The sequence below is a fragment of the Coturnix japonica genome, chromosome 2 (genome assembly GCF_054131305.1).
Source record: "Coturnix japonica strain WE chromosome 2, WE-NBRP24, whole genome shotgun sequence".
Lineage (NCBI taxonomy): Eukaryota > Metazoa > Chordata > Aves > Galliformes > Phasianidae > Coturnix > Coturnix japonica.
The window spans coordinates 65,157,774-65,184,942 of record NC_140664.1 but is presented as its reverse complement, the minus strand read 5'-3'; the positions used below and the strand labels follow the sequence as shown (position 1 = coordinate 65,184,942).

Sequence of the window (27,169 nt, the reverse complement as noted above, 5' to 3'; positions counted from 1 at the left end):
GTTGCTACTCATGCATTTCACATTCTGCATTTCAGCAGATGGCCTGCATCAGTTCAACTGTGTTCACTGGGGTAATGCTCAAATATTACATGTGCAAGCCATTAGCGCAATCACTTCCTTCAGTGATCAACAATAACTTTAATTCTAACAACAAAATTCCCCTGCTACAGTTTCTTCTGACTTTAAAAATAAGTCTTCATGGATTGATCAAGATGCATGCATTCACACGCTTCTTATTTAGCAAGCAACTACACTATGATTTGGTTTATGCAGAAGCTACAGTAAAGACAGATGATACCTCCACATTTTGATGTGTTTAAAACAGACAAAAAAAGTAAATATTTAAATAACGTGTTTGAAATATAATAGAAAATACAATAAGACAGCAGAGCAGCAAGATCCCAGGCTGCAACAAGTGAGGACTCGCTCAGATGTGACAACATTAAGTCCAGAAAGAAGCTACTTACCTGCAGAAAAAAATTGAAATACCATATACTTTAGTAGCATATTTTAGAAATATAGTTGTTAAAATGTTATGTGATTAATTCTTGCTTGCAAAACTGTAATAGCTTTAAGATGTTGTAAATAGTACAGATGTATTATAGACTAGAGAGCATGTTGTAAGGTTATTCTGATCTGGTAGGAGACCCACAGAGAAAGAGCTTTTAGATGCTGAGATACAATATTGAAAGCCAGAACCTCCACACAAGGCCAAATTTTTTCACTCTAGGATGCTCCTTGCTATCCTCCTGATATTTTACACATCAGTATACGTAATTAAATGACAGGTTGACAAATGTATCACTATCCAAAGACAAGTAGATGTCCAGAAATAATGAGTGACTGCTGAGCAAGTGTTACAATTTTGGTACCCATCAATTACTTAAAATAAGCATTCTCCTACAGAGCATGTGTTGATGAAGAAGTACAAGGAAGATCCTTGAATGAAGTTAAAGATTGTTGGTGTGACTGTTAAGATGCTGAAAAGATGGTAGATAGTAGAAGAGACTATGAAACAGAAGACTAGGATACCTCATAAATCACTGCCTCACACAGGCGTTTATACATTAATTATCTCACGCATAACTGATGAATATGTACTATCTGTGGAAATATAATGGACTCTGAATCATGTAATATTTGAAGCAGTGATGGTAGAAACATCTCCAGTGCTTCCCAGCACTGTAATTAACATACCTGCTTTATAACCTTACGTGGGTTGTAAAGTTCAGTTCTGCACACTGCACTGAAGCTAAAAGTGCATTCCTCTGCAGACTATAACCAGAAGCCAGATAACTGTCCATAAAACAAAAAGCACCCATTCCACTTAACTGCATTTCCAGCAAGAGATAAAGAACAACACACGTTCTTTGCACCTTTGGTAATTTCCATATTTTCAGGGGCTGTATAATCTCAGCATGGCTTTACCCACGTGGAACAAGTAACATTTGAAACTGGGAGTAAACAGGGACTTTAAAAGGTACCTTCACAGCTTTCAGTGCAGACCAGATTGCCAGGGAGTACAAATGCACAGCCTGCAGTAGACACAATACTACTGCCCTTGAGCAAAACCTTCCCAGATAAGTAACTAAACCACTATTGCAGGCTGTGACAGTAGAGGAGAGAAAAACAACATCTGTTTCTTCTAAAGCACCGTAAAAAGTTCGAAAGACAGCAACTGTGGTCTGGGTGCTCTTAAAGGATTAGGTTACCTACTTCTTGCAGCCTGGCATAACAGGCCTTCACAGACTCGCACCTCTCCTGAGATACATCAAGGTTCTCCAAGAGAAGTGTATTTCACTGAACCAGAGTATCAGCTAGATCAAGTCTAGTCTGCAAATTGATCTGTGTTTCAATCAATGTCGCTCCAAACCCTACCATGTAAACCGCAGTGAAGAACATCAGTATGATGCTGAATTACAAGAGTAGCAGCATTGCTGAAATAACAGTCTGAAAAGAATACTAGTATCACATTCTCATATGGTAAATAAGTATTAAAGAGTAAAGAAATATTATTTCATTCAAGACCAAATGATTCAATCAATTCAAACAACTAAATCGTTCAAGATTGAAATGGCTATGAAACAGTACACATGAAATAAAAAGTTCTACTAAAGTTCTGACTTTTAGAGAATTTGGATAAACTGTAAGATGTCAATATATTGTTGAAAAGACTGAAAAGCTTTTGATTATATATCCAAAGTAGAAAAAAAAAATTGCTTCTGACCATTAAAAATTTCTCAAAACAGAATATAAAAAGGCAGAATAAGGTATAATTCACTTTTATACTATAAAAAAATAAACTCAGTTAGCTTTAAGGATATAATGTTATCTATGCACTACTGTAGAAGATCCAAGAATACAGCCAAAACTACAAATCAAATTCCTCTTCTTTGCCTCTCTTCACTGAAATATAATAACTGTCAATAAAACAAATTCAAGATACGCATACCAATTAAGATCTCCACAAGGATTATGTTTCATAAGTTTGGTAGTCTGAACAAATAGATGAATACATAAAATGCCTTCTTAACCTCAACAATTTGCAAGCTAAAGAACAACAATAGAATTAAATGGACCTTCAGTCAAACCAAGAATCACTGCTGGCAGATCAAGATATACAATTATTTCTACAGAAAACAAAGCACCTAAAATTTCTGTTGACCACTGGGTACACATTTAAGTTACTCTTTCTCTCAATTTTCTTGACTAGAAAAATATTTCTTGAAACAAATTAAGCTGCTGGTTCAGTTCCTGCAGTATGACAGAACCGCTGCCTCAACTATCGGAGCTGACCTCCTTCCTGCCCATCCCTCTGCTATGAACTCAGTTTACACATACAAATGGCCTTCGCTTCTTTCCCCTTTTCCAGTCAGTGGGAACTTTATCAGACTGCCACAACCTTTCAAACATTAGGGGTAGTGTGGACTGGCAACTTCACCTGCCTCTGAACCCATGGATGGATCTCTCTGGGTCCCACAGACTTGTGCACCTTCAGATTCCTTGCCTGGTCTCAAACCTGACCTTCACTTACAGCAGGCAGATCTTCCTTCTCCAAGTTCTTACCTTCACTTTCTGCAAAACAAATTCTCAATATGTTCACGTTACAATTACTTACATGTTACAAAGATGTGGACAATCCAAACCCTGTCTCTTCTTTCCACAAAGTTCCCCACAGCTATGTGGAATTTCATTTCTATTCCATTCTGGATTGTGTACCTTACCTAAAAAAAAAGGTCAAGGTCAAAAACGTGTTTACTGACTTGAGTGCAATATCGAACCTGGGAGAAATATCAGACCAGAAAGAAGTAGTTTCAGTTTTAATACTGACTAAAAAAGGCTTATTATTATTATTATTATTTATTGAGATGTTATGCCCTTTTTTCCCATCTTTTATTGCTGATATGTACATAACATTTTTAAAGTAAATTACACTGGATTAACACCCTCCAGATTGTTTTCTTTTGTGCTCTCAGCAGACACTTAAATTAGCAGATATATAACTTTAAACTAAACTTAGAACACAAAGAAATGAAAATCCTCCTTTAGTTGGTCAGGCTGTTAGTACACAAGAGAACTTAAGAACGTAATTCCCTTTCTGTTTCAACACAGAAAAATAAAGACACCGCTCAATAAGAAAGATCTAGCTACTAAGGAAATGGGGACTGAAGGTAGCATGAAATGACTATGCAAATTACAAAAGTCATTTCTCTAAAAAGAATCTGACTCTATAAAAACTTAAGCATTAAGTGTTGACATTTTGATGAATGCAGCAGGAAATTTTAAAGAAGAAATGATATACCCTTTAAGTTAGCCTCAAGTATTCTGGTTATTTCAGATAACTATTGAAACTACATTTTAATTCATGAGACATATTCTTAGCAAATCTTGTATCTCTAACGGCAATACATGATTGCCAGAGTTAAAGTTAATTACAGTGGTGGTTTATTTCACAGTCAAATGAATCTATCTTTTTCTAAGATAAGCAACTGAGCTAGTATTACAAAATTGGAGTTGCAACAAGTAAGAGATTTTTTTAGTGACAAATCACTTTAACTCATTTATCAGTGTAAGTAGCAACTTAGAAAACTGAATAAACAACACGGATTGCTTAATTCATCTGGGCATTCTTCCAGTGGAAAAAAAAAAAAAAAAAAAAAAAGAAAAATAGAAGATTCAAAAGAAAAGGAAGGCATGAATTTCTCCATGCAATGAAGGGAACAAACCCTCCCCCCCAAAAAAAAAAATTAAAAAAAAAAAATCAATAAATCAGTCTACACTCCACACAAATTTAGTATTCTGCAACAAATACAAGATAACTTTACATAAAGAACTGCTTGAGTCCAAATTCCACTTTATACATAATTATGTATAGATTAAAGATTTACTTTCCAACAGAGTGTTCTGCTAATGTTGACAATGGGGACAACGTGAGGTCCCTACTGCAGACATCCCAAAACTGTTCAACAGTGTAAGCACAATCTCCTTTTTATTTCACAGGTGGATGGCTTATATTAAAATTTTTGTTTGGAAAAAAACAACTTGCATTCTACCTATTCTTTTAGGATTTCACACATTTCAAACACCTGCCACTGACTAATTATCTTACCTGTAGTTACACTGCTTTTAATTGACACACTGAACTGTTCAGATATGGAGAACTGTAGATAAGTGTAGCTTCTTTAGAGCAAGTTCATTAATTCCCCGTTACTAGCTCAATCTCAAAATGGCCTACTTGGTAGGAAGTAGGTTGAAATTTATTAGTGACACATAAACTGAAAAAATTAATCACATATCCACAAAAGCTCTGAATAGTCCAAATACCCTTTTCTATTGAATATGCACGTGTCTTTGATCAACACAAATGACAGACTTGCTAAAAAGATATTAAAAGTTCACACAGTCAATCTGCATTCTTATAGTAACATCAGTTACATGCTTAAACTGTGTACTCTAGTGTGTTGCGTCACAGAAATAAGACATAACACTAGTTATTTCAAACCAACCAAAGGAAAGCTTTCAGAAGCCCAAATCTAGTAGGCATTTTTATATATGATTCTTTCCTTCTTTAGTTTGGATCTTTTAAGAACCAGACACAAGCATGATTCCTAGTGTAGCAGCCTTCTGATTTCAATAGTATTAAACAAAGTTAAATTTAAAAGATGTAGGCAAAGACACAACATTATCAGAATTTAAAATTAAATAATAAGTAAAAACAACAAATCAAAAGAACACAAGTTGCTCTTTGCAAAAGCAATCAAGAAACTCACCACAGAAACAAGTGTAAGTTTTAGGAACTTGTGTAGAAGCATTTTGACATGCTGGACACCTCCAACCACTGTTACTGTCTGTAGATAAAAAAGATGAAAAGCATATAAAGTAATTAAGAGACCTAATTGTGAATCTATAAGAGCTAGAAAGCAGGCAAAAAAAACAACACTGTTTTTAAGAAGCATTTACTGTACTGAGGGATACGGTTTAGTAGGAAATATTGGTGATAGTTGGGTTTAAATTGGATGATGCTGGAGGCCTTTTCCACCCATGGTGATTCTGTTTTGCCCAAAGAAAGACACAAGGCTAAACAGGAAGGGTATTGAAAAATTAACCATACTGGAAGACAAATGTTAGTCCTCAAAGCACATCTACATCATACAACTGAGCACAGCACAGAGTTAGCAAAATCAGTTTTAACTTCCACCAAAACATTCAAAGGGCAGAACATACTGGTAGCAACAGTTTCTAAACATAGTACAATACAAATAATCTAAAACAGTTTAAGACAGTGACAGAAGTAGTACAGTTGCTTAGACATTCTGGTCTCTGTAGGTCCTTTCCAACTGAAATTATTCTAACTCTGGAAGCCTTATGCCTCCTCTGAGTTTCATTTCACTACATTACTTTAGTGACAGTTTTGACACGTGCTTCTTATTTGAGGACAGAACTAAAGAGTGATTATAAAAAAGCAGGCAGCTAATGCTTTAAGTACTGCTTCAATTTGAATAAAAGAATAGGATTTCTTTGTATGTAGGAAAGCAGCCAGTTTTGCATCTTGATGCACTGATTTCATTGAATCCAAACCTAGAAATCAGTTTTAGTCAGAATACTAGAAAGAAAATAGCCAAGAGAACTATATGAAGCATGCAAAGAACCCTGGAAAACATTTCTGATTTAAAACTTGCTTTCTGCTTACTAGTTACTTTGATCAGAAAACATTTAGAATTTGTTTTACATATGTAAAACAAATTTTACTATTATACATATTTGAGAGAAAAATGTGTATACAGCAGAACACCTACCTTCAGCTTGAGAAGCCGGTGATCTCGCCCATTTCTTAATACAGTTCAGGTGGAATACGTGGTAGCAATTCTGACAGCTCCACACAGGTGCTACTATTCGGACAACTTCACAACATACCATACATTCATACTTCTCCGTCGTCAGCTGCTCAATCAAAGACCCTGCAAATAAAACATATTACTTGCAAACAAAGCTTCAATTGTGTAAGAAATAAAGTTCCAAGACTTTATGTAACTTTTAACATAACTTCTTTTTCATTTGTGGCTTTAAGTAAAGTAGTAGCTTACTTCTAGAAGATACTCGATACACATTTCTCAAACTTTAGAGCAGTGAAAGGGAGTGTGAGACTCCCATAATAGTGGTAATTCTTGGTAATGAATGGCAGTTGTTGTGATCTTACAAAAAAATTAATAGTTCTAAACTTCAAAAAATATTTTACTCACTTTATACAGAAAGTTTAGTTTAATGTAAAGTTTACAACAAAAATCTTGAAGAAGTAGCATTCATTGCCTCATCATGTTGCCCACAGAGAGTATGGCTGTTCTTTAAACAGCTAGAAAGACTCTGTCCCTAACAACAGTGGCAGGATATAGTGGTTTCCAAAACAGCTCCCAGCTAAGGCAAGCAAAGAAATGCTGCAACTGTGGAAGGATCCTTAAACTTCCTGTAAAAAAACACTACCTTTTTCAGGTTATGACATAATATGTTTCTCATTTAAGAATGATTCCGAGAGAAAGACTGAGACATCTTTCATTTAATGATTCAAGTAGATCATCAGGCTCCTGCATATTTTTAGCATTACAAAGGATCAAGGAAGCTTCTGATTTTTGAGCATCTCTCGAGATGAGAGCCTCTTACTGGAGTTAACTTACACTTCCTGATTATGCTATTACTTTCTAAGCTCTGAAAGAAAAGAGATGCTGAGAAGCAAAATCACAAGATTCAATAGCTTAGTTAAGGTAGCAAAAATTAGTCTACCCATCTCTATCATTCCAATCAGCAGATCAGGTTGGAATGCTTCACAACAATGAATTAAATATACATTTCAACGTTTGTTCAACAAGAAAAGGACACAAACCTCTCTCCTTAGTTACTGCATCTGAAAGAAAATAGGTACCCAGGCATACAACAGGACTTTCTCAATGCACTCATAAGTCTGTCTAAGAGCATGACCAGGGAACTTGGGCAAAACAGAAACCAGTACTGTGGCACTGAAGAAACTCAACTGATTTACATTTCATCTTTTAAGTTCCTAACCATTTGAGCTGATACAAAATCCAACCAGGGAGCAAAAAGCTAAGAATGCACTTTCCACTATCAAATGCAGGCAAAATAGTCAGACGTATTCTCTATTTCTAATTAGCTTTTCATACTACCATTACACAAAAATATAGCGAGAAAAAAGTTACGTACAGAACGCTGTTGTCCTGAGATGCTCCTGCTCTTACATAAAACATGAAACAAATTATGTAAAAGTGAATTTCACAACTACTGCTCTTCTCAAGACTCAATGTTCAGAACCCTTCCATGTACATTCTTTTTTCTTTAAACATGATGCCTGATGGGCCATCACTTGCAGTCTGGGAGTAGAAAAATATTTAATAACACACGTGTTCTTCTCTACTAAACTTACAAACCACCTGCCTAATCAGAAACCCCACATTTACCTGAAGAAATTGATACTAAGCTCATGTGAAATAATAAGCAGCATCAACTAGTCAAATCTGAAGGCAGATTAAACTACTTAAGATTGAATCTTTAATACTTGAGTACAAGATAATTTATAAACGTTACCTGTATGAGTTTCTTTGTTTTTCGGTATATCACTTTGCTTTTTCCAGTACTGAGTCCAGCTGAAATTAAGGGTAGGTGCTTGATCCCCCTTTAGCAAGAACTTTCTTCCATTACATCTGGTAGACTCAAGCAATTCATTTCTGTTCTCACTGGTCACATTCTCATCATTTTTGTGATCAGAAAATTCTTTCTTCCTCTCATTTTTGTCTTTTGGAGCATAAGCAAAAGATGACTTCTTACCCACTTTTGTATTTTTGCTATGGTGAGAATCATGTTTCTTCTGATAATCTTTCTCTATCGGGGGTTTATTCCACACAGGCTTCCGGGGATATCTTTTGTGTACATAATTGTAGCCTTTCTGCTCATCCCCACTACCAATTGGTGCCTCACTGAATGCCTTTCCAGCAGAAGATTCTGAAGAGTCTGACTGAGTCAAATCCAAAGACGGAGCATTTTCAAAAAGCTCTGCTTTCTGTTTAGAGCTCATTCTCTTTTCTCGCTCATGTACTTGCTTTCCCTTCTCCCTGAAACCTCTTCCAGATGCATGCACGAGGTGTGTTTTCTTTGGCTTTGCTCCTCTGCTATCCGCATTAGCTACTTCCCTGTCACTCTCTGAGGAGATAAATTCATTGTATCCTTTAATAGGCCCTCTTCTTCCAGGTAGCTTTGCAGCATCTGAAATTCCAGGACATGCAGCAGCTTCTGTAGTGGTTTGTCTTACCTTACTTTTAGTACATGTGGTATCATTCCTTGATCTGTGCCACCTCTGACTTTGAAAGCTGCGATTCTTTGAACTTCTACTAGTACCAAAATACTGGTGAAAGTCTTCAGAATTCCCATACCGACTTTCTGGATTATAAACGTCGTAATGCTTTGTGGAAGAGCTTCCATAATCTGTACCTTTTTCAGGCAGACTAGGACATAATAAACTTCTTCTACTCTGATTCCTACTACATTCTTTCCTATCTTTCTTCACCCAATTGATATCTGTAGGTAGTCTTTCTGTTGAAATGGAATCATCGGCATCAGGGTTCAGATTCAACGCACCTAAAAAGTACAAATAATAAAGGCAGAAGAAGACTTAAAAAATAAATATCCCTTAAAGATAAGATTACCATACAGGCAGAGGCCTAAACAATTCCACAATAGAAAGGACAATTACAAATAAGTTTTAGAAACTAGAGCTGAGATATACAGATTCTCTTGTCTTCAAACAAAGATAGCAATGACCTACAAAATAGTAGAGTTCATGAGTCCTGGTCAAGTCAAGAAAGGGACCTGTAAAATTGCTACTTTCGACGTCCTGAAGGCAGATGTTGAACTACTCAGGATTCAGTCCTGGCAGGTAAAGGAGTCTAGGAAGACTGGACAACCCTCCAGAAGTAAGTCTTAAAGTCACAGAAGCAGGCTGTCCCCATCTGAATTATGACAAGACTAGAAAAGCTGGAAGCCCAAAGCTTGGACAGGTTGTGAAATGAAATGAAATGAAGTCAAGCCATTTATGGAATCAGAATGAAAATTTGTGCCAGAACTGAAAACACTAAAACTATGAGTCATTTTTCATTTTTGGTACATTTGACTGCTTGCTTAATCAACATGTGTTTCAACGTGAAACTCATCTGTGCTATGTTTCAAACCATAACAACACTTGAATTGAAACTTAAACTATGGCAAGATAAAGATAAGACAAATAACTGCATGCATTTTGATATGCCGGCTAAACATAATCATGAGAAGGCTGTAAAAAATCATGAATTTCTTCACATATTTGCTACCCCATTTTCATTTGACATAAATATGTTATCCATAAATTTTCACATGGAACATATAGAGTCAGACATTCAACTGAACAAAGTACTTGGTCATGTCTCTTTAATACTTTTGTAAGACCTATCTTAACAGAGGAAAAATACCCCTCACTTAACAATCATGCCTTATTATAGTAAAAATATTTGTGAACGTTCTTAAGGATTAAAACACAGGACAAGTAAAATGCCATCAAAAATCTCTAATGAACAAGTTTGAGAACTGACTAAGAATTGCAACCACTTCCACTGAACCAGAACTATTCACAGTTTCCACAGAAACAGGTCATAAACCCCGCTTGTTTTAAGTTTTTGTTGCTCTGTTTTTTAATGTGTTTTTATGAGAACATTAAATTGTTACTTACATATGTATTTCAGGGCATTCTTGGATCTGAGAGGCAAGGTGTCTCAGAAGCAGAGGCAAGCAAACACACAATCAAGGCAGCACAGAGGGTTATGAGTTTTACTTGGCACACACACAAGCATTCACTTTAGACAACCCCAGTAAGTGGCAAGCAGAACTCCCTAAGCAAGTGCAATATGAACCTTAGCAAGCTAAAACAGAAAGCTCCCTAAGCAAGCGCACTATTATTTAACTTGAGGGAGATGAAACACCAGGTAAGTGAAGGAACAGGCTGGCAGTGGATTCAATACGTAGTGTCAGCAGGGCATCCCCTACTTCAAATTGTACTTTTCCTCACTCGATCACCACAGCTTCCCTCCTGATTTATCCTCTCCAGGGTCTGCAGGGTTTTTTTGTGTGTGCTTTCCCTCCCCACTTGCATGCTGCATCCGCATGTCCAGCACATGATACAGAACCCAAGCAGAACACCTGCTTTCAAACAAGTTCTTGCAAAACAAGATAAACTAGCAAGGTCAGCTCCCTGCAAAACAAAATAAATGGCTGTAGCTGCAAATATCACTTCCCTTAAAACTGTCAGAATACTTAGTTCCATCATCAGGATCATTATTCAGTCAGAGACCTAAAGGTCCCTGACATACATGCATTAACTATACCACATATTTTATAATCAGCAATTCCTGCAGGCTCAGTATTGCCCAGGCAAGCCAAAAATTGGACAGCCACATAATGACACAACAAAAATGAACCAAGCTTCTAAAGGAGAGGACTTCTTCTGTTGCCTTTATGCGCCAAACTCTGAGGCCTATGTTAGAAATCCAGTCAGGATCAATTGTGAGCCACATCCTCAACTCAAAGAGTCTTCTTAGCAATGGGAAGGCCGAAAGCAATCTTGTCTGCAGCGAACTTAAGGACAGGAAGGAGGGTGAAAAGCAAAATAGCAGCTCTGGATTTTAGGACAGCAGACTTCAACTTCTTCAAGGATCTGCTTGGAAGAATCCTGTGGAATAAAGCCCTGAAAAGTCCAAGAAAGCTCAGGGACTTTCAGGAATCAGAGCCTCTAAAATCAAGATAAGACCAGAAATGCCAGGCAGATCACATAGCTGTAGAAGGAGCTCACAAAAAAGAAGTAGAAGGAAGATGAAAGTGAGGACAGGGAACCCTTGGAAATAGCACAGATAAACTGTCCAAACATTCAGAGATGAAGTTAGGAAACCTAAGTGAACCAAAATGCAATCAAATCTCATCAGAATGAGAAGACAACAAGAAGGGCTTCCATAAGTACACAGGTGATAACAGGAAGGCTAGTGAAAATGCATACCTACCTCTGAACAACAGGAAAAGACCTATTACACAGGACAGAAAAAAGGCTGAGGTACCGAAAGCCTTGACCTTGGTCTTTACTACAAAGACTTGCCTTCTGGAATCCCTGCTCCTTGAGACAAGGCAGAGAAACTGCAGCAAGGAGCCCATGCTCAAGGGGTGGGAATACTTAAACAGGCAAGATATATACTTCCATGGGCCCTGGCTGAATGCATACAAAAGTGCTGAATGAGCTCCCTGATGTCACTGTGAAACCACTCTCATTAATCCTTGATTAATCACAGTGATTTGGAAAAGTGCCAGGAGACTAGAGGGAAAGCAAACATCATTATCATCTTCAAGAAGAGGGACACAAAACTACAGGCCATAACACTATAATGCAATTGAAAGCACAGCAATAATAGAGGAGTAGCAAACTCCTAGGTTGCAGCAAATAAGTATAAGCCCAAATGCAGCAGCTGTAGACACAGAAACAAGGGAAAAATGCTGCTTACCACTGGAAAGCCTCAGGTAGGCAGGGATCTTCAGTGAGATACCTTTGCCTCCACTGCCAACCCTTATATGAGATCTGAGAAGGCTCAACCCCTTCCAGTCACTCAGCTACACTGCATGCACATGAGCTCCCCTGCGTTGGCTCTGCCTTCCTACCAGGTGCTCAATCACTGTTTCAGGCCCTGACTTAGCATTTCTGCTACATTGGCTGCTCAGCCTCTCCCCAGTTCCTGGGAAGATAATGCAAGAGCTGATCCTGGAAACCATTTCCAAGCACAGGAAAGACAAGCAAAGCATCAGGAATACTTACCACAGATTCATCATGGGGAAGTCATGCCTGACCAACCTGATTAGCTTCTATGATGAAATGACTGGCCTGGCAATTGAGGGGAGAGCAGTAGATACTGTCTATCTGAACTTAATTAAGGCCTGTCATTGACAAGATGTTGATGTTTGTATTGGATGGGCAAATAGTGAGATGTGTTGAAAACTGCCTGAAAGGACAGGCAAACAGGGTGGTGATCATTGGCACAGTCTATCTAGAGATCAATAACTGGGAGTGTACTCCAGGGGTCAGGATTGGGACCAGTTCAAATCCTAGATGATGGAGCAGGTGACACAGAACTGGGAACAATAGCTGATATGCCACAGGGTTACACTATTACACAGAGGGACCTCAACAGGCTGAAGAAACAGGCTGACAGGAACTTCATGTAATTTCACAAGGGGAAGCAAGAAGTTCTGCACCTCCGAAGGGAACAGCCTCAGGCACTAAGACATACAAAGGGCCAACCAGCAGGAAAACAGCTTTGCAGAAAGAGACTTGGGGGTCCTGATGGATGCCAAGTTGGGCATGAGTTAGCAGTGTGCTTTTTCCCCTATGAAATCTAACAGTATTCTGGGCTGTAGAAGGCAAATTACTATCAGCAGGAAGACAGCAGTGACCCTTCCCTTTTACTTTGCTCTGATTAGGCCATGCCTGGAATACTGTTTTCAGTTCTGGGCACCCTAGTAGGAGAGGGACTTGGACATACCATAGAGTCCAGCCAAAGACCATGAAGATGATGAATGGTCTGGAATACCGCCCACCTTTGAATCAAAGCTGATTCAAATCAAAACTTTAGCTCAAGTTAGAGCTCATCAGTGTAGCCCTGAAGGGAGGGTGTAACAAGGACAGAGATAAGCTCTATTAAATGGCACTGTAGAGAGAACAAGAGACAGTTGAGCACAGACACAGGACATCATATCTGAACATTAGCAAACATTTCTCTACTGTGTGGGTGCTTTTAAAAGCACCTCCCAAATAATATATAAGTTTGAAGAAACAGATGGGAAACCAGGAGCCAGATACTTAGATGCACCTCTAAAAATATGAGTAATATAAAAAGATGATGTGTTATCCATGAATAGAAATCTCATTCTTGCTGCCAGCTTTTAAGTTACTTTAATAATTGCATGTAAGTGGTAAATTCTATCAAGTACAACTGATCTCCCTTTGTCATGACCAGAAACAGCAGAATACACACACATACAATAATCAATAACTAACAGTGACTCAAATATCCTCTGATATACTTACATATACATACACAAAAGTCCCATGGAAAAAAAAAAAAGAAATACCCAGAGCTAATAGTCCATACAATAATCCAAGTTTCATACTTTCAGCAAGCTAAAGTTAACTGAAGAAACATTACACAAGGTGCTTTAATGCATCTTGCAGATGGTGTATTAAGTAGATGATCATGAATAAATATGCAAAACAAAAAACTATATAGAAGTAGTCCTGTCAGAAAAATAACTAAACCAAAAACCTAATGGCTAAAATATTCTAGGTGTCAGAGATAGTACTTCTCTTCCCAAATTCAGTTATACCTCCTAGATAGCAAAGAGAGAAAAAAAAACAAACAGATTTCCTTTCTGATGTTTCAGGTAAACACAAAATTGAAACTAAACATACTACTCTGATTAGTATCAGTCTTTCTGATCATTGATTAGACAAACACTTGTAATTTCCAAGCAGATAATGATAATGCAGATGATGAACTCCTCCTGTGCTATCAGGTCACTGCTCTGTGGATTTGGCTTATAGAGGCTCCTCAAAGGACACAGCAGAGGTAAAATAGAAAAGGACATCAGGGTCTGGGGTAAAGCTGTATTAATAGCAGTAGGAAGCTGTACATTTGTTTGTACTGTCATCCACTAAGACCTCCAAAGTTTTGAGATGAGCAAAGGAGAAATCACAATTACCGAATGTCAAGGATAGGAAGGGACCTCAAAAGATCACCTAGTCCAACCCCCCTGCCAGAGCAGGAACACCTGGATTAGGTCACACAGGAATGCATCCACGTGGGTTTTGAATACCTCTAGAGGAGACCCCACAATCTCTCTGGGCAGCCTGGTCCTGCAAAGAAGTTTTTTTCCTCATATTTACGTGGAACATCCTGCGTTCCAGCTTGCACCCATTACCCTTGTCCTGTCATTGAATGTCACTGAGATGGGCCTGACTCCATCCTCATGACACTCACACTTTATATACTTATAAACATTAATAAGGTCACCCCTCAGTCTCCTCCAAGATAAAAAGACCCACTTGCCTCAGCCTCTCTTCATAAGGGAGATGCTCCACTCCCCTAATCATCTGTGTGGCTCTGTGCTGGATTCTCAAGCAGTTCCCTGTACTCCTTGAACTGAGGGGCCCAGAACTGGGCACAATATTTCAGATGTGGTCCCACCAGGGCAGAGTAGAGGCAGATGAGAATCACTCTCAACCTACTAAGTACATCCCTTCTAATACACCCCAGGGTGCCATTGGCCTTTTTGGCCACAAGGGCACGGTGCTGGCTCATGGTCATCCTGCTGTCCATCAGGACCCCCGTATTCCTCTCCAGCAGCTCAGTCCCCAACCCATACTGGTACATGAGGTTACTCTTGCCCAGATGCAAGACTCTACACTTGCCCTTGATATGTTTTATTACATTTCTCCCAACCCAACTCTCCAGTCTGTCTAGGCCTCACTGGATGGTAGCACAGCCTGCTGGCACATCAGACATTCCTCCCAGTTTTGTGTCATCAGCTGACAGTGCACTCTATCGCTTCATTTGAATCACTGATGAATACATTGAACAGCACTGGTCCCAGTACTGACCCCTGTGTGGGACTCTACTAGACACAGGCCACCAACTAGACTCTGTCCCATTGACCACAACTCTCTGGCTTCTTTCCTTCAGCCAGTTCACCTCACTACCCAATCGTCCAGACCACATTTCCTCAGTTTAACTGTAAAGATGCTGTGGGAGACAACGTCAAATGCTTTAATGAAACCAAGACAGACCATATCCACTGCTTTACCACCATCTATCTACCTGGTTACTTATTCATAAAAGGCTATCAGGATGGCTAAGCATGACTTCCCCCTAGTGAAGATATGTTGACTGTCCCTAACAACCTTTTTATCCTTGATATGCCTAGAGACAGTGCCAAGAATAAGTTGTTCCATCACATTTCCAGGGATGGAGGTGAGGCTGACTGGTCTATAGTTACTGAATACTGCATTTAATCTAAAGACAGAGAATATAACAGAAGTAGAAATTTTCAAAGATCCACCCAACGCTTAAATATATTAGCACTTAACTAGAACACTCTGCTTACTAACATTGTGCTCATATATATTGGTTTCAAGCAATATATATTTCTTCCATAATTACTCATTATTGTATTGACTGAACATCACCTTCCTCAACTGCAGTCAAGTGTACTAGCACTATCTGTAAGTGGAGACAAACAGCCTTGAAGAGAAGTATCTACCACAAAATTTAGCAGCCAATTCAGCAATTACTAGTCATTTCAAATTCTGCTTATATCCTCACTCCCAGAAGTCCAAGTCAACTGAACACATCTATCCTGAAATTAAAACAATTAGAATTCCGAAAGAATAATTATATCTAAAGACAATGGCAGTACAGAGTGTGTATATGTTAATTTACTTCTGTCAGATCTGCATGTATCCAGATACAAAATGATCTGATCAGCTGAATTCAATGTACATGCAATAAAGAAAACACTCCATGCAGATTTTATAGCACCTGTATTACACTGCACCAGGAAAACAAAATAAAACCCACCACGAATAGCACATTATGGAAATTCTCAGGCTTTCTAATTTGTGAAGAAGAGGTTTAACACCCCCAGAACAACCACCTTAATATTTTCTGTCTTCTCGGGGCACTTTATGTAACAGTATTCACCTACAGCATGCTATAATTTCCAGAGAAGGAGCAGATTGACAGACAGTTGGATTTCTTCTTCAGTAGCAGTTACATTGTTTCAGGCTTAAAGAATCAAGAAAGGCAATCCATTTCTACACAAAATGAACTGCCTGTCCAAAACTCACTGTTCATTCCAATTGTGATAGGTGGCCAGCAGGGAGATGGAGGTGACTGTCCCCCTCTAAACAGATCTTGTGAGGCCCCATCTGCAGTACTGCATCCAGGCCTGGGGCCCCCAGCACAAGAAAGATGCAGAGCTCCCAGAACATGTCCAGAGGAAAGCTGCTAAGATGATCAGAGGGCTGGAGCACCTCTCCTATGAAGAAAGGTTGAGGGAACTGGGATTGTTTAGCTTGGAGAAGAAAAGGCTTTGAGGAGACATCATTTCTGGCCTTCCAGTACTTGAAGTGTACAAACTGGAGGGGGAACGGCTACTTACATGAGTGGATAATGACAGGACAATGTGGAATGGTTTTAAACTGAGACATGGGAGGTTTAGGTTAGATATTAGAAGGAAGTTTTTCACTCAGAGGGTGGTGATGCACTGAAAAGGGTTGTCCAGAGAGGTTGTGGATGCCCCGGTCCCTGGAGGCATTCAAGGCCAGGCTGGATGTGGCTCTGGGCAGCCTGGTCTAGCGGTTGGCAACCCTGCCCATGGCAGAGGGGGGTTGAAACTTGATGATCATTGTGGTCCTTCTTAACACAGGCCATTCTGTGATTTAATAATGAGATATGCTTCCTTCCCACAATTCTTAACAGAAATTTGAGAAAGAATAACACACAAAATAACATTATCATAGAATTACTAAATGGTTGAGATTGGAAAGAAACTCACCAGACCATCGACAGCCCAAGCACTCCTCTCAAACTGCCCAATCATGATTCAAGTGTCCCCAAGAATAAATATTTCACAGCCTCTCTGCAATGTGTTCTAGGGTTTGATAACCCACACAGTAAAAGACTTTTTCATGTACTCAGACAAAATTTTACACCAGCTTTTACCTGTTACTTCTTAGCCTTTCACTCAATAATACTCAGAAGAATTTGAATCCATATTCTTTATTCCCTCTGTGCAAGCCTTCTCTCCTCCAGACTGAACAGACCCAGCTCTGTCAGACCCTCTTATGAAAATGCTCAAATACCTTCAGCTCATGGCCCTATGTTGGATGTGAGTCTTCAGTAAACCTTCGTCTTCCTTGTACAGGGAGCCCACAGCTGAACGCAGCATTCCAGACCCTGCCTCATGGGTGCTGAGTAGAGAGAAAGGATCATCTTCCTAGATCTGCTGGCAACATTCTTTCTAAGGTAGTTGGGGTTACTGTTGGTCATCTTTGCAGCAAGTCTTCATTTCTGGCTCATAGTCAGCTTATTGTCTATAGAAGTCTCTAAGACTCCCCTCTGCGGAGCTGCTTGACAGCCAACTGGCACCCAAAGAGTGTTTTTGCATGTTGCTATGTTTTTGTCTTTTTACATTTTTATCCAAATTCAATGCATCCACATTTTAAATGGAAGATGGAAGTTTTGGCCAGTCCATTTGAAGACTACACAGGAGAAATACTAAGTAGGGATAAGAAATGCAACCTCACAAGTCTAAGAGTATCTACTACAGGATAATTTTTTCCTAAGGTCTAAATGCACTGAATTTTCACTTCCTGTTCACCTTTATAATATGTTCAGTACTTTATAGCACCTCCTGATACCTTTATTTTAATACCATGGCATTTGAGAAAACAGAACTAGTTGCCATTGTGAAGGTAAAAGCACTAAGCTACATTCAAAAGCAACAGCAGCTACTCATGGGGAAGAAATCCATAATGACCATTAAATACTATAGCATCTAATCTGGGATATGCCTTCTAGATGCACAGGGCTGGAAACTGGAAAGATACATAAATGGAATCTATCAAGCTCTACACTCCAAGCCACATCACGGGCTATTTCACTTCCCACAAGGCCATGGGCCCATTTTTAAAATATCAAAAATGAACTCAGATTATTTTTCCCTCTTCACAGCCCGGGTGCTAAGAACAGAAAAGACTAAAGATAGTATCTGAAATATAAAGTAACGATATGCTAAATCTGATTTAACTTCAGGGTGCTGTAAAAGCAGAGACTTGTATTTTCTTCTTCATCCCCGGCCATTCAAGTCCAGCACTCTGTACCTGACAAAAATTTAACAGCTATATTAACAATGAGAGGAGTGAGCTCATCAAGCAAGCCCAAAGCCATGTTGATTAACTGGAAAGTCTATTCAGAACAAGAGAAACAGAAGATGTGATGAAAGCAGTAAATACCATGAATGTCTCCAGGCACACAGAGTTTCTATTTAAATACCCAAGACACAACTGTATAAGAATTCTTCTAGTACTAAGTGCCCATAACACGCTATGGGTCATTAAATACTAGGCTGGAATATGCATCTTGAAGGGTCGATCCTCTTCCACAGCAACCACATCCAGCAAATTAAAAGTTAATCTGATCCTACACCTTAAAAACCACCATCGGAAACAATTTCTTCTACTTGCGGCATTCAATCCCACCCCAGGTTGGGTTCCTAACCCTCCCCTCCCCCCCTCCACGTGCTCTGTTTTGTCACCCGTAGGGCACTGGAGAGGACGAGTACTCACCAGCAGCACGCACCTTAGTCATCTCTTCAACCCTTGCAAGGCTCTACACGGAAACACACCGAACACCACAATCTTATAAATGCCTGTGCAACAGGAGCGGGTCAGTAGCACCGCCCTCTGCAGAGTATGGCAAGCACGGGGCGCGAAGGGGGGATAATGGCGATCTCCGAGAAGCAGTAAGTTTTCCAGAATTCAAATGGCTTCTTTTTTTCCTTTCTTTTGATTTTTTTGAGTCCCGTTCGCTCGTCACATACTTGAAACTCACATGTTTCCTCCTGGCCAAAGTTTCCCCAGCCCATCCTGCGGCACACGCACAGCCCGGCCGCCTCCAGCACTGCGGACCCAACAACGCAGCGGTGCGGGCGGCACGTAACAACAGGTGGTGCCTCAGCCCGGACGCCCCAGACTGCCGGCATTCGGCTGCCAGCACCACAGCTCTGCCCTCTGCCCACCAACGTTACCGCAGAGCGATGCGCGTTCCTCCTTTCCCCGTCCAGCTCAGCACACCAGCCCGCTCCCCGGCTCTTCCCCCGAAGGCAATAACCGCACTCACCTGTATTGGGCCGCGCCTCCGCCATGCCAACGCTTCCCTCCCGCCCCCACCCCGAGGTCCAGCTTCCTGGCGGCCGCGCACGCGCCCCAGCGCCGCCAACTCCCCCTCGGCCGAGGGGAGCTGAGGACGCGCAGCCGCACTGAAGAGACGGGCACGAGCCGCCGGGAAGGGGGCGGTGCCAAGGGCTGAGGGCCGGGCAGGGGGCGAGTTCGAGGGCCGGGTCGGCTGGTCGTTCAGGTCCGCAGGGCAAAGTGGGCTGTAATTAACAGAAAAACGGGAGTTTTGAGGTTGAAAGCAAGGAAACGTGATAACAACAAAGAAATGCTACTGCTGGCGGTAAATTGGCTGCTTGCTTGGCGATGAGCTTCACAGCTGTGGCCCTTCTCTGTACCGTCTGTGTTTCAGAGTGTATTGGTCAAGCAGAAGGGAAGGAAAAGAATGGTCCTTTGCTTTGGGCTCGGTGCCCAAAAGAGTTGGGGTTTTTTGTTTTTTGGTTTTTTTTTTTCCTATAAAGAAAGTATAAAGTAGGCATACAGCATCCAGCTGTCTACTGCGTCCTGCATGGAGGTGGCAGTGGCATGTACTTGCTGTCCCAAACGAGTGCTGGAACTTGAGCTTCTGTTGGAAAGCCTACAAGTGGATATTCACAATACAGTCCAAGCTGCAGACAGACCTTGTAATGCTCCAGCTACAATTGCCCCGTAGAACTACACGTTTTGTCATATTGCAGTGTTCAACACGAAGATAACTATTGTATGATTCACACCTCCCTGCAGAGGTTTACAGTGTCATGGTTACAGTACGTCTGCAGAGCAGCTCTATACTTTTACCACTGCAATGTAGCTAGCTACCGAGTCCTTACAGAGCTGCTGATCTTTTCAGATACTGACTAACTTCAGAGTACCATAGCAACTGCAGCTCAGAAAAATGGCACCTCTGAGGAACATCGTCTGAGGTATAGCCTGCATTCCCTCTGAGGAATGTCGTCTGAGGTATAGTCTGCATTCCGTTCTCTGCAGCCCTAGCATGAAATTCTCAGATCAAAGTTCCATTTGCAGAATAGTTCTTCCCATCCTAGTCTTCAAAGTCCATGGCTCCAAAGCTCTTAAAGGACATGTGGTCTTCTTTTGCAGAAACTCTAGTCACTGATATGCAGCCCAGACTCCTGCCACTGCTACAAAGGAAGCACACAAGTCACTACAGCAACAGCTTTATGAAGATGCTACTATGTGCTTGGATTACGAATACAATATGAAGTGTTTTGTTTTATGTAAGTATTTGTCTCACCTAAGCTGGCAAAGAAGAGCATACGGCAGCAGCAGGTTTAATGCATCCTTTCAGGGATAATGCATGGTCTTCCTACTGCTGACAAGAAACTTGAGGTAGACCTCTGACTCATGTTCTTCTCTGTCACTACTATACAGACATCACCGTAGCATTCACACAGAACTACTACATACCACTTTCCATACATGCTACAGCACTACCACTTCAGCATACATTCTTTGGTTACCATCAAAAAGTACAGTTGTGGTATGGATACAATAATTTGCACCTATGTGTGCTGCTGCAAAATGTCAGTTACTAAGTCAACACACATTTTCCTTGATTACATCTTTTTATCTCAACCGTTCTGTGTTGTTGTTTTCCTTAATTTTGCACTGGGCAAATTCCATTCACTCGCGATAGCCTGACAATCGTCCAGCATTTCTGTACAGGCATGTGATTTTATTCTCTTCTTTAGCTTGGCCAAAATTGTCTTTTTATCTTTTCCTCATCTTTTCTCCCTTTCAGTGCAAGGATAGGAGCAAGGATCTTTGTCATGAGTTAGCAACGCAATAAAGGGTTCTCATGCCAGGAAGATTTCATTATTGCTGTGATGGTTATGATCATAATGCAGTACCTCTCTCTCGTTCTTCTAAGCAAGCCTTTTTATATTCTAACACGCACATTCAGTACATTTCCACTAACAATCCATTGGCTAGAAAGCAAGCAAGTTCCATAACAAGTCTTTATAATCAGCAGAGAGTTTATCTTATCCCTAGGTACAAAACATCCATTTATTCAGATCTTCTGTCTGCTTTCCAGAGCCTCATTATCAGACAGTTGACATTCAGCAAGGCCAAGCTGACCTCTGCATCTCCCACAGACCTTCCCATCAAAACTTATTTGGTTGAAACATATATATGTTTTTCTACTTCATCTTCCTTTAATATTTCTCTCTCCTTCCCTGTGCCATTTATTACTCGTGTCTTTTCTCAGTGGCTGCTTTTGGCCAACTGACCCATATGATTGTCAGAAGCAGCAGGGACATACTGCTCCATATGGAACATACAGGCACTTGGATCCAGAGGGTGGCAACCCTGCCCGTGGTAGTGGAGTTGGAACTAGATGATCTTTGAAGTTCCTTCCAAGCCAAGTCATTCTGTGATTCTATGAACGTAGAAGTCAGCAAATTCCACAATACAGAAGCAAGAAGAGCAAAATAATTTCAATAATAATATTCAATTATAGTTCAGGCAACAATCCAGATTGACAGCAAACCTGTAGCAAGAGGGCAGCTCAAACCAAAAATCAAGCCAAATGGTGAAGATCAGACAATATAGGCACAAGCATACCTGCAACATAAGTAACCAGCAGATACTAAGGGTATGAGCATGAATTTTAAAGCAGCTCAGGAAAGGAGAGAAAATCACCCTTTGAGGATTCTCAAGACCTGACAGTTGATTTTATAAGTTAGTGTTGAACCCATAAATACAAACCTCCAGGATGGTAACGGAATACAGGAGAAGATGCCCTAGAGACCCTGACAGCCACAGATCTGTATGCTGGGTCCTGGTGAATAGCATTTCCACTGGGAGGTGAGGGGAAAAATGATGTAGAGATGAGGAAGAAGAAAGAAGGAAATCCCTTGAAATGATCAGAACTAGGTTACCGAGAAGCAGAGATTTTGGTGAGGAAGATTAAATAGGCTCCAGCCACTCAGTTGCGGTGTAAGTCTCCTGCATAAATCCAATATCCTCTTGTGCAAAGGATTTACTAGAGTCCCTGCACTTTAAAGAAGCATTTCCAAATGCTTTTGAGGTTATAATCCCCGTGGCAAGAAGCAATAGTATGATTCAGTAACATGTATCCCTCCAGAAGGCAAATTAAGAGTTCTAAGGTGCTGTGCACGCAGAGAGAGCAGTGCAGAGATGTTCTGTTTCTAGTGACTTTTCATTCATTACATAAGACCCTTACAGGCTGCCAAAAAAAGTCCACCTATATGTGTGATCATTAAAAATTAAATAATAATTATTATAATAATAACAATAAAAAACTACCTAAAACTGAAGAAATTGCACAGAGAGGTAGCTAAAATAACTGTTTGGGGGCAATGGGGAGACTATAAGGATACCATTTTGGGGACTCAGAGCAAATGTTTATCAGAGGAAAAGGAACTTGTGGTGGTTAAGCAGCACAGACAAGGGAGCCTGTTGCTATGGACTGCTTTTCAGAAGCATCCCTCCAAAAGATAAATTTGGGTCTAAAATTGAAAATAGAATCCTAATCTCTCACAGATGAAATGTAAACCACGCCATGAGACAGGCCACAAGGGTTTGAGGAACAATTGCATAAGGCATGAAATCAAATAATAAATCCCTTCTAGAACAGTTCAGGCTCTGGAAGCTTACCAGATAGTCTGTACCGTCAGGAAAATTGAAAGAAATTTAAAGGAGTTTACTGAGAAAAGTAATGTAAAATCTAAAGTAATTACTTACATCTGCTTTCAGTAAAGCAGAGCTAGATGAAATTCCAAAGACAGACCCTTATTTATGGGGAGACTCACCAGGGGTTCTGCCTTGGAAGGGTTACTATGAGAGGATACTGAACATATAAGCAAAATGATTAGTAGCAAATCATAGGGACCAGATTTCATATACTGAGCAATTCTAAAATGATTCAAGGCCAAACTACAAACTTTCATACAAAGCAATTAACATAAAGCTGCTTTGGCAGCAGGAGAATGAGATGTGTTAACTGTAATGTCAATTTTTTAAAAGAATGCCAGAATAAAATCTGGAAAACTACAGGTCTGATGTCTATGGCAGGGAATTTAACAAAAACTGTATGACAGATTAGAATTAGCAGGCATATGCTTAAAAATGAGAATAAGTCAAAATGGCTTTTCTTAAGGGAAGAATTGCCTTACAATTCTAATGAAATTCTTAGGAGTCAATAAGCTTGTGGCCAAGAGAGATAAAGCTGAACATGGATTTTCAGAAGGTATTTTAAAAGATCATTCATTAAAAGCTCTTAAAAATTACACAGCCAGGAAACAAGTAACTACAGAGATAAATAACTGGTTAAAAGGCAGGAAATAAGAGTCAGTAGTCCATTTCCACAATAAAAGGGATTCAAGAGTAAAGACTCACATGGATTATTCCAGAACCTAATTGTGCAACACATTTACCAAGGATCTGGAAGCAGTGTCAAAGTGTGTTTGTGGTATGATATTTTTTAGAGAGCTGTAGGCAGACTGAGAAGAAATACAATCAGAAAAGTCTTAGGAGTACTTGGGCAAAAAATGGAAGATGGAATCCAGGAAAGCTAAATGTGAAGGGGTGCACATGGGAAGAAACAGTCCTAACTTCACATTTAAAATAGAACAACCCTCAGCTATTGCAACAGTTATTACAGATAGTTGTATGCAAATATCTTCTCTGTGAAATATATCTTCTTCCTCTGTGAAAAAAATATCTTCTCTGTAGTGTGAAAGAAAGCACTTGTAAGAAAGGAGCAAAAAATAAAATAGAGAAAACATCAAGACAGTCTATAAATTGATAAATTGTGCACAAACGTGGCCTCATCACCCATCTCAAAAGAGAAATGGGGGAAGGTTCAAGAAAAGGCAAGAAAAAGAGAACTAAAAGAATGCAATGGCTTCTGTACAGTAAATGACTTACATAAGCAAGTACATGGACATGGGGCCATGTCAAAGGCTTTGCAGAAGTCCAGGAAGATGACATCCAACACCCTTTCCCTGTCCACCAGTGCCGTCACTCCATCACAGAAGGTCATTAGATTGGTCAGGCTTGGTGAAGCCATGTGGGCTGTCTCAGACCACCTTTTTGTCTTGTTTGCACCTTTCCAAAGCTTCTAGGAGGATCTGATCCATTATCTACCCAGGCACAGAGGTGAGGCTCACCAGCCTGTAGTTCCCCAGGTCTTCCTTTCTCACTTTCTTAAAAAATGGGAGTAATTTATCCAGTCACTGGGGACTTCACCAGACAGCCATGATTTTTCAAACATGATGGGGAGTGGCTCAGCAACCCATCAGCCATCTCTTTCAGAACCCTAGGATGGATATCATCTGGCCCCAAGGATTTACATGCATTCAATTTCATGAGGAGGTCTCAGACACATTCCACTATTACACTGGGATGGAATCTTCTCCCCACACCCTCATCTAGAGGTTCAGGGTCTTGGCAGACATGGGAAGCCTGACCACCTGTGAAGACTGAGGTAAAGCACTCATGAATACCTCAGCCTTTCTATGTCTGAGGGATCCAGCTCTCCATTACTTTTTATCAGAGAGGAACACTCTCCTTGACCTGTCTCTTCCTGCCTGTGTACCTGTAGAACCCCTTCTTATCTTTCATATCCCTTGACAAGTTCAGCTCTATCTGTGCCTTGGCTTTCCCAATCCTGTCTCTACAAACAAGGACAACAGCCCTGTATTCTTCTCAGGGTACACATCCCTGCTTTCACTTCCTGAACATTTCCCTCTTTTCCCTCAGTGTAAGCTACAGCCACTTGCTCAGCCATGACAGTCACCTGCCTCTCCTGCTCGACTTCTTCTGCTGGGGGATGGAGAGCCGTTGTGCTCTCAGAAGGGTGTCCTTAAAGAGCTGCCAGTTCTGTTCTATACCCGATGCCCTTAAGGTCAGTTTCCCAGGTGATCCCATCCTTGAGAAGCCAGAAGTTTGCTCTCCTGAAGCACAGGGTCCTGACTCCTCTTTTTGCCAGGTCTGCATTCTTCAAGATCACAAACCCCACCAGGGCATGGTCACTACAGCCCAGGCTGCCTTCAATCTTAACCTCTCTAATGCTCTCCTCCACACTGGTGAGTGCCAGGTCCAGTAAGGTTTCACCTTGGGTCAGTCCATCTAATACCTGAATAAGGAAGATCTAAGCATGGACACACAGAAAAGTTCTCCAGGTCATGAGTGCATTAATAAATCTTATTTACTCTGACCAGTTTCATCTACTCAGTGTTTTATTGATCTACAGTAACAGCATGAGTAAAGACCAAGGAAACTAGAAAACTGTTAGTCTAGCTTCAGTATCTGGTAAAGTTATGGAAATTACCCTGGGTTCTATTGAAAGGCATTTAAGGAATGAAGCTACTGTCAGGGATAGTCAAAATGAGTTGACAACCAGTGTCTCAATTCTAGTGCTAGTTTTCTTCAATATTTTTATCAACAATCAGGATGCAGAAGTGATATGTATCCTGAGGATGCTAGCTGAGAGGTGCTGTTGGCTACCTGGAGGGATGAGAGGACTTGCAGAGGGATCCAGATGCATTGGACAATCAATAATGGCATAAAAGTTGACAAAGAAGAATGCTGGGTGCTGCATCTGGTATGGAGTAATGCTGTGCAGAGGTGCAGAATGGAAAATAAATGTGCAGCATGTTTGCTGAGGGGTAATGTATTGCTATTCATAATGCCACCACCTCTGTAGAAGAAGCTCGTGCTAAGATGAAAAAAAATGGTTAGACTTCTGAACTGTTCCAATCACCCTAACCAAAGGTCTGATTCAAGGGGCTTTCACACAGATGCTGGTTTATCACCTTTCTACAGTCCTTGGGGCTTACCAGGTAAGGAAAATGGCTGGCACAGATTGGGACTAACCTTGTAAATTGGATTTGTATTTTTGATGATTAGCATAACTATTGTTAGATATATGATCACTGATGATTTCTTCTGTCTCTTATTTTTATTTCTTCTGTTATGCACGTATCACTACTCTTGAAGATGAACTTTAGACCTTTATCTCTAGTATTTGTTGTCTGAGCCAGGAGGTGGTGTCTGAGACCAATGAGGAACTTCGCCTGTGCTGAATGAAGAGCAGAAAGCTCTAAAAACGGAGAGCTAGGAGAAGGATGGATGGAGACCTGCAGAGGCAAAGCAGCAACCAGCTTTTCACAGAATCACATAATTGTAGGGGTTGGAAGGGACATCTAGAGATCATCGAGTCCAACCTCCCTGCCAAAGCAGGTTCCCTACACTTTTTTCTACTTCCTCTTATGGACAGCATCTACTTTCTGTTTATGGACAGCATCAGTTTCCTCTTATAGCTGAAAAACACGAGTTAAATAAAAACATCATCCTGCAGCTTGCAGCCACCAGCCTCCTCCTCTCGCGAGGCGAGATATGCCTCTCCACATCGGCGCCTGCGCTGACAGCGGCTACACTCGCGCAGAGTGAGGAGGAACGCACGTATCGACAAACCAGAATAGCACCGTTCCTCAGTCTGTGCCAAGATGTTGTTCACCGGGCCCTTTCGAGGCCGCCATCTTTCGTCTTTCCGCTGCCCCCACTCAGGCAGCGTCTCGGTCGCTCCCGGGTCCTTGCTGAGGTGTCGGCGCGGCTGGTGACGCTTCA

At 40.6% G+C, this 27,169-nt stretch overlaps 1 protein-coding gene and 1 long non-coding RNA gene across 12 annotated transcripts in view; one reads left to right on the top strand and one right to left on the bottom strand.

The window, feature by feature from the left end:
- NFX1 (nuclear transcription factor, X-box binding 1) overlaps positions 1–19,573 on the bottom strand; it is an 88,448-nt gene extending 68,875 nt beyond the window's left edge. For 10 of the 11 annotated variants that reach the window (XR_014943509.1, XR_014943504.1, XR_014943506.1 and 7 more), the window contains exons 1-5: positions 19,521–19,573; positions 8,092–9,138; positions 6,297–6,458; positions 5,271–5,348; positions 3,119–3,224 (exon numbers count right to left, since the gene is read on the bottom strand). Coding sequence is in view for 4 of the 11 variants with exons in the window: in XM_085540056.1 (XP_085396182.1) it covers positions 3,119–3,224; positions 5,271–5,348; positions 6,297–6,458; positions 8,092–9,138; positions 19,521–19,545 (1,418 nt within the window). In the remaining 7 variants the exon portion in view is untranslated. Of the gene's footprint in view, positions 1–3,118; positions 3,225–5,270; positions 5,349–6,296; positions 6,459–8,091; positions 9,139–18,967; positions 19,011–19,520 lie in introns of all 11 variants that reach the window. The other variant, XM_015854823.3, reaches the window with a different exon arrangement.
- Positions 18,946–20,789, top strand: LOC107309769 (uncharacterized). The gene is made up of 2 exons (XR_014943517.1): positions 18,946–19,143; positions 20,654–20,789. It is a non-coding gene; the product is annotated as an uncharacterized LOC107309769 (long non-coding RNA).
- Positions 20,790–27,169: the final 6,380 nt, after the last annotated feature.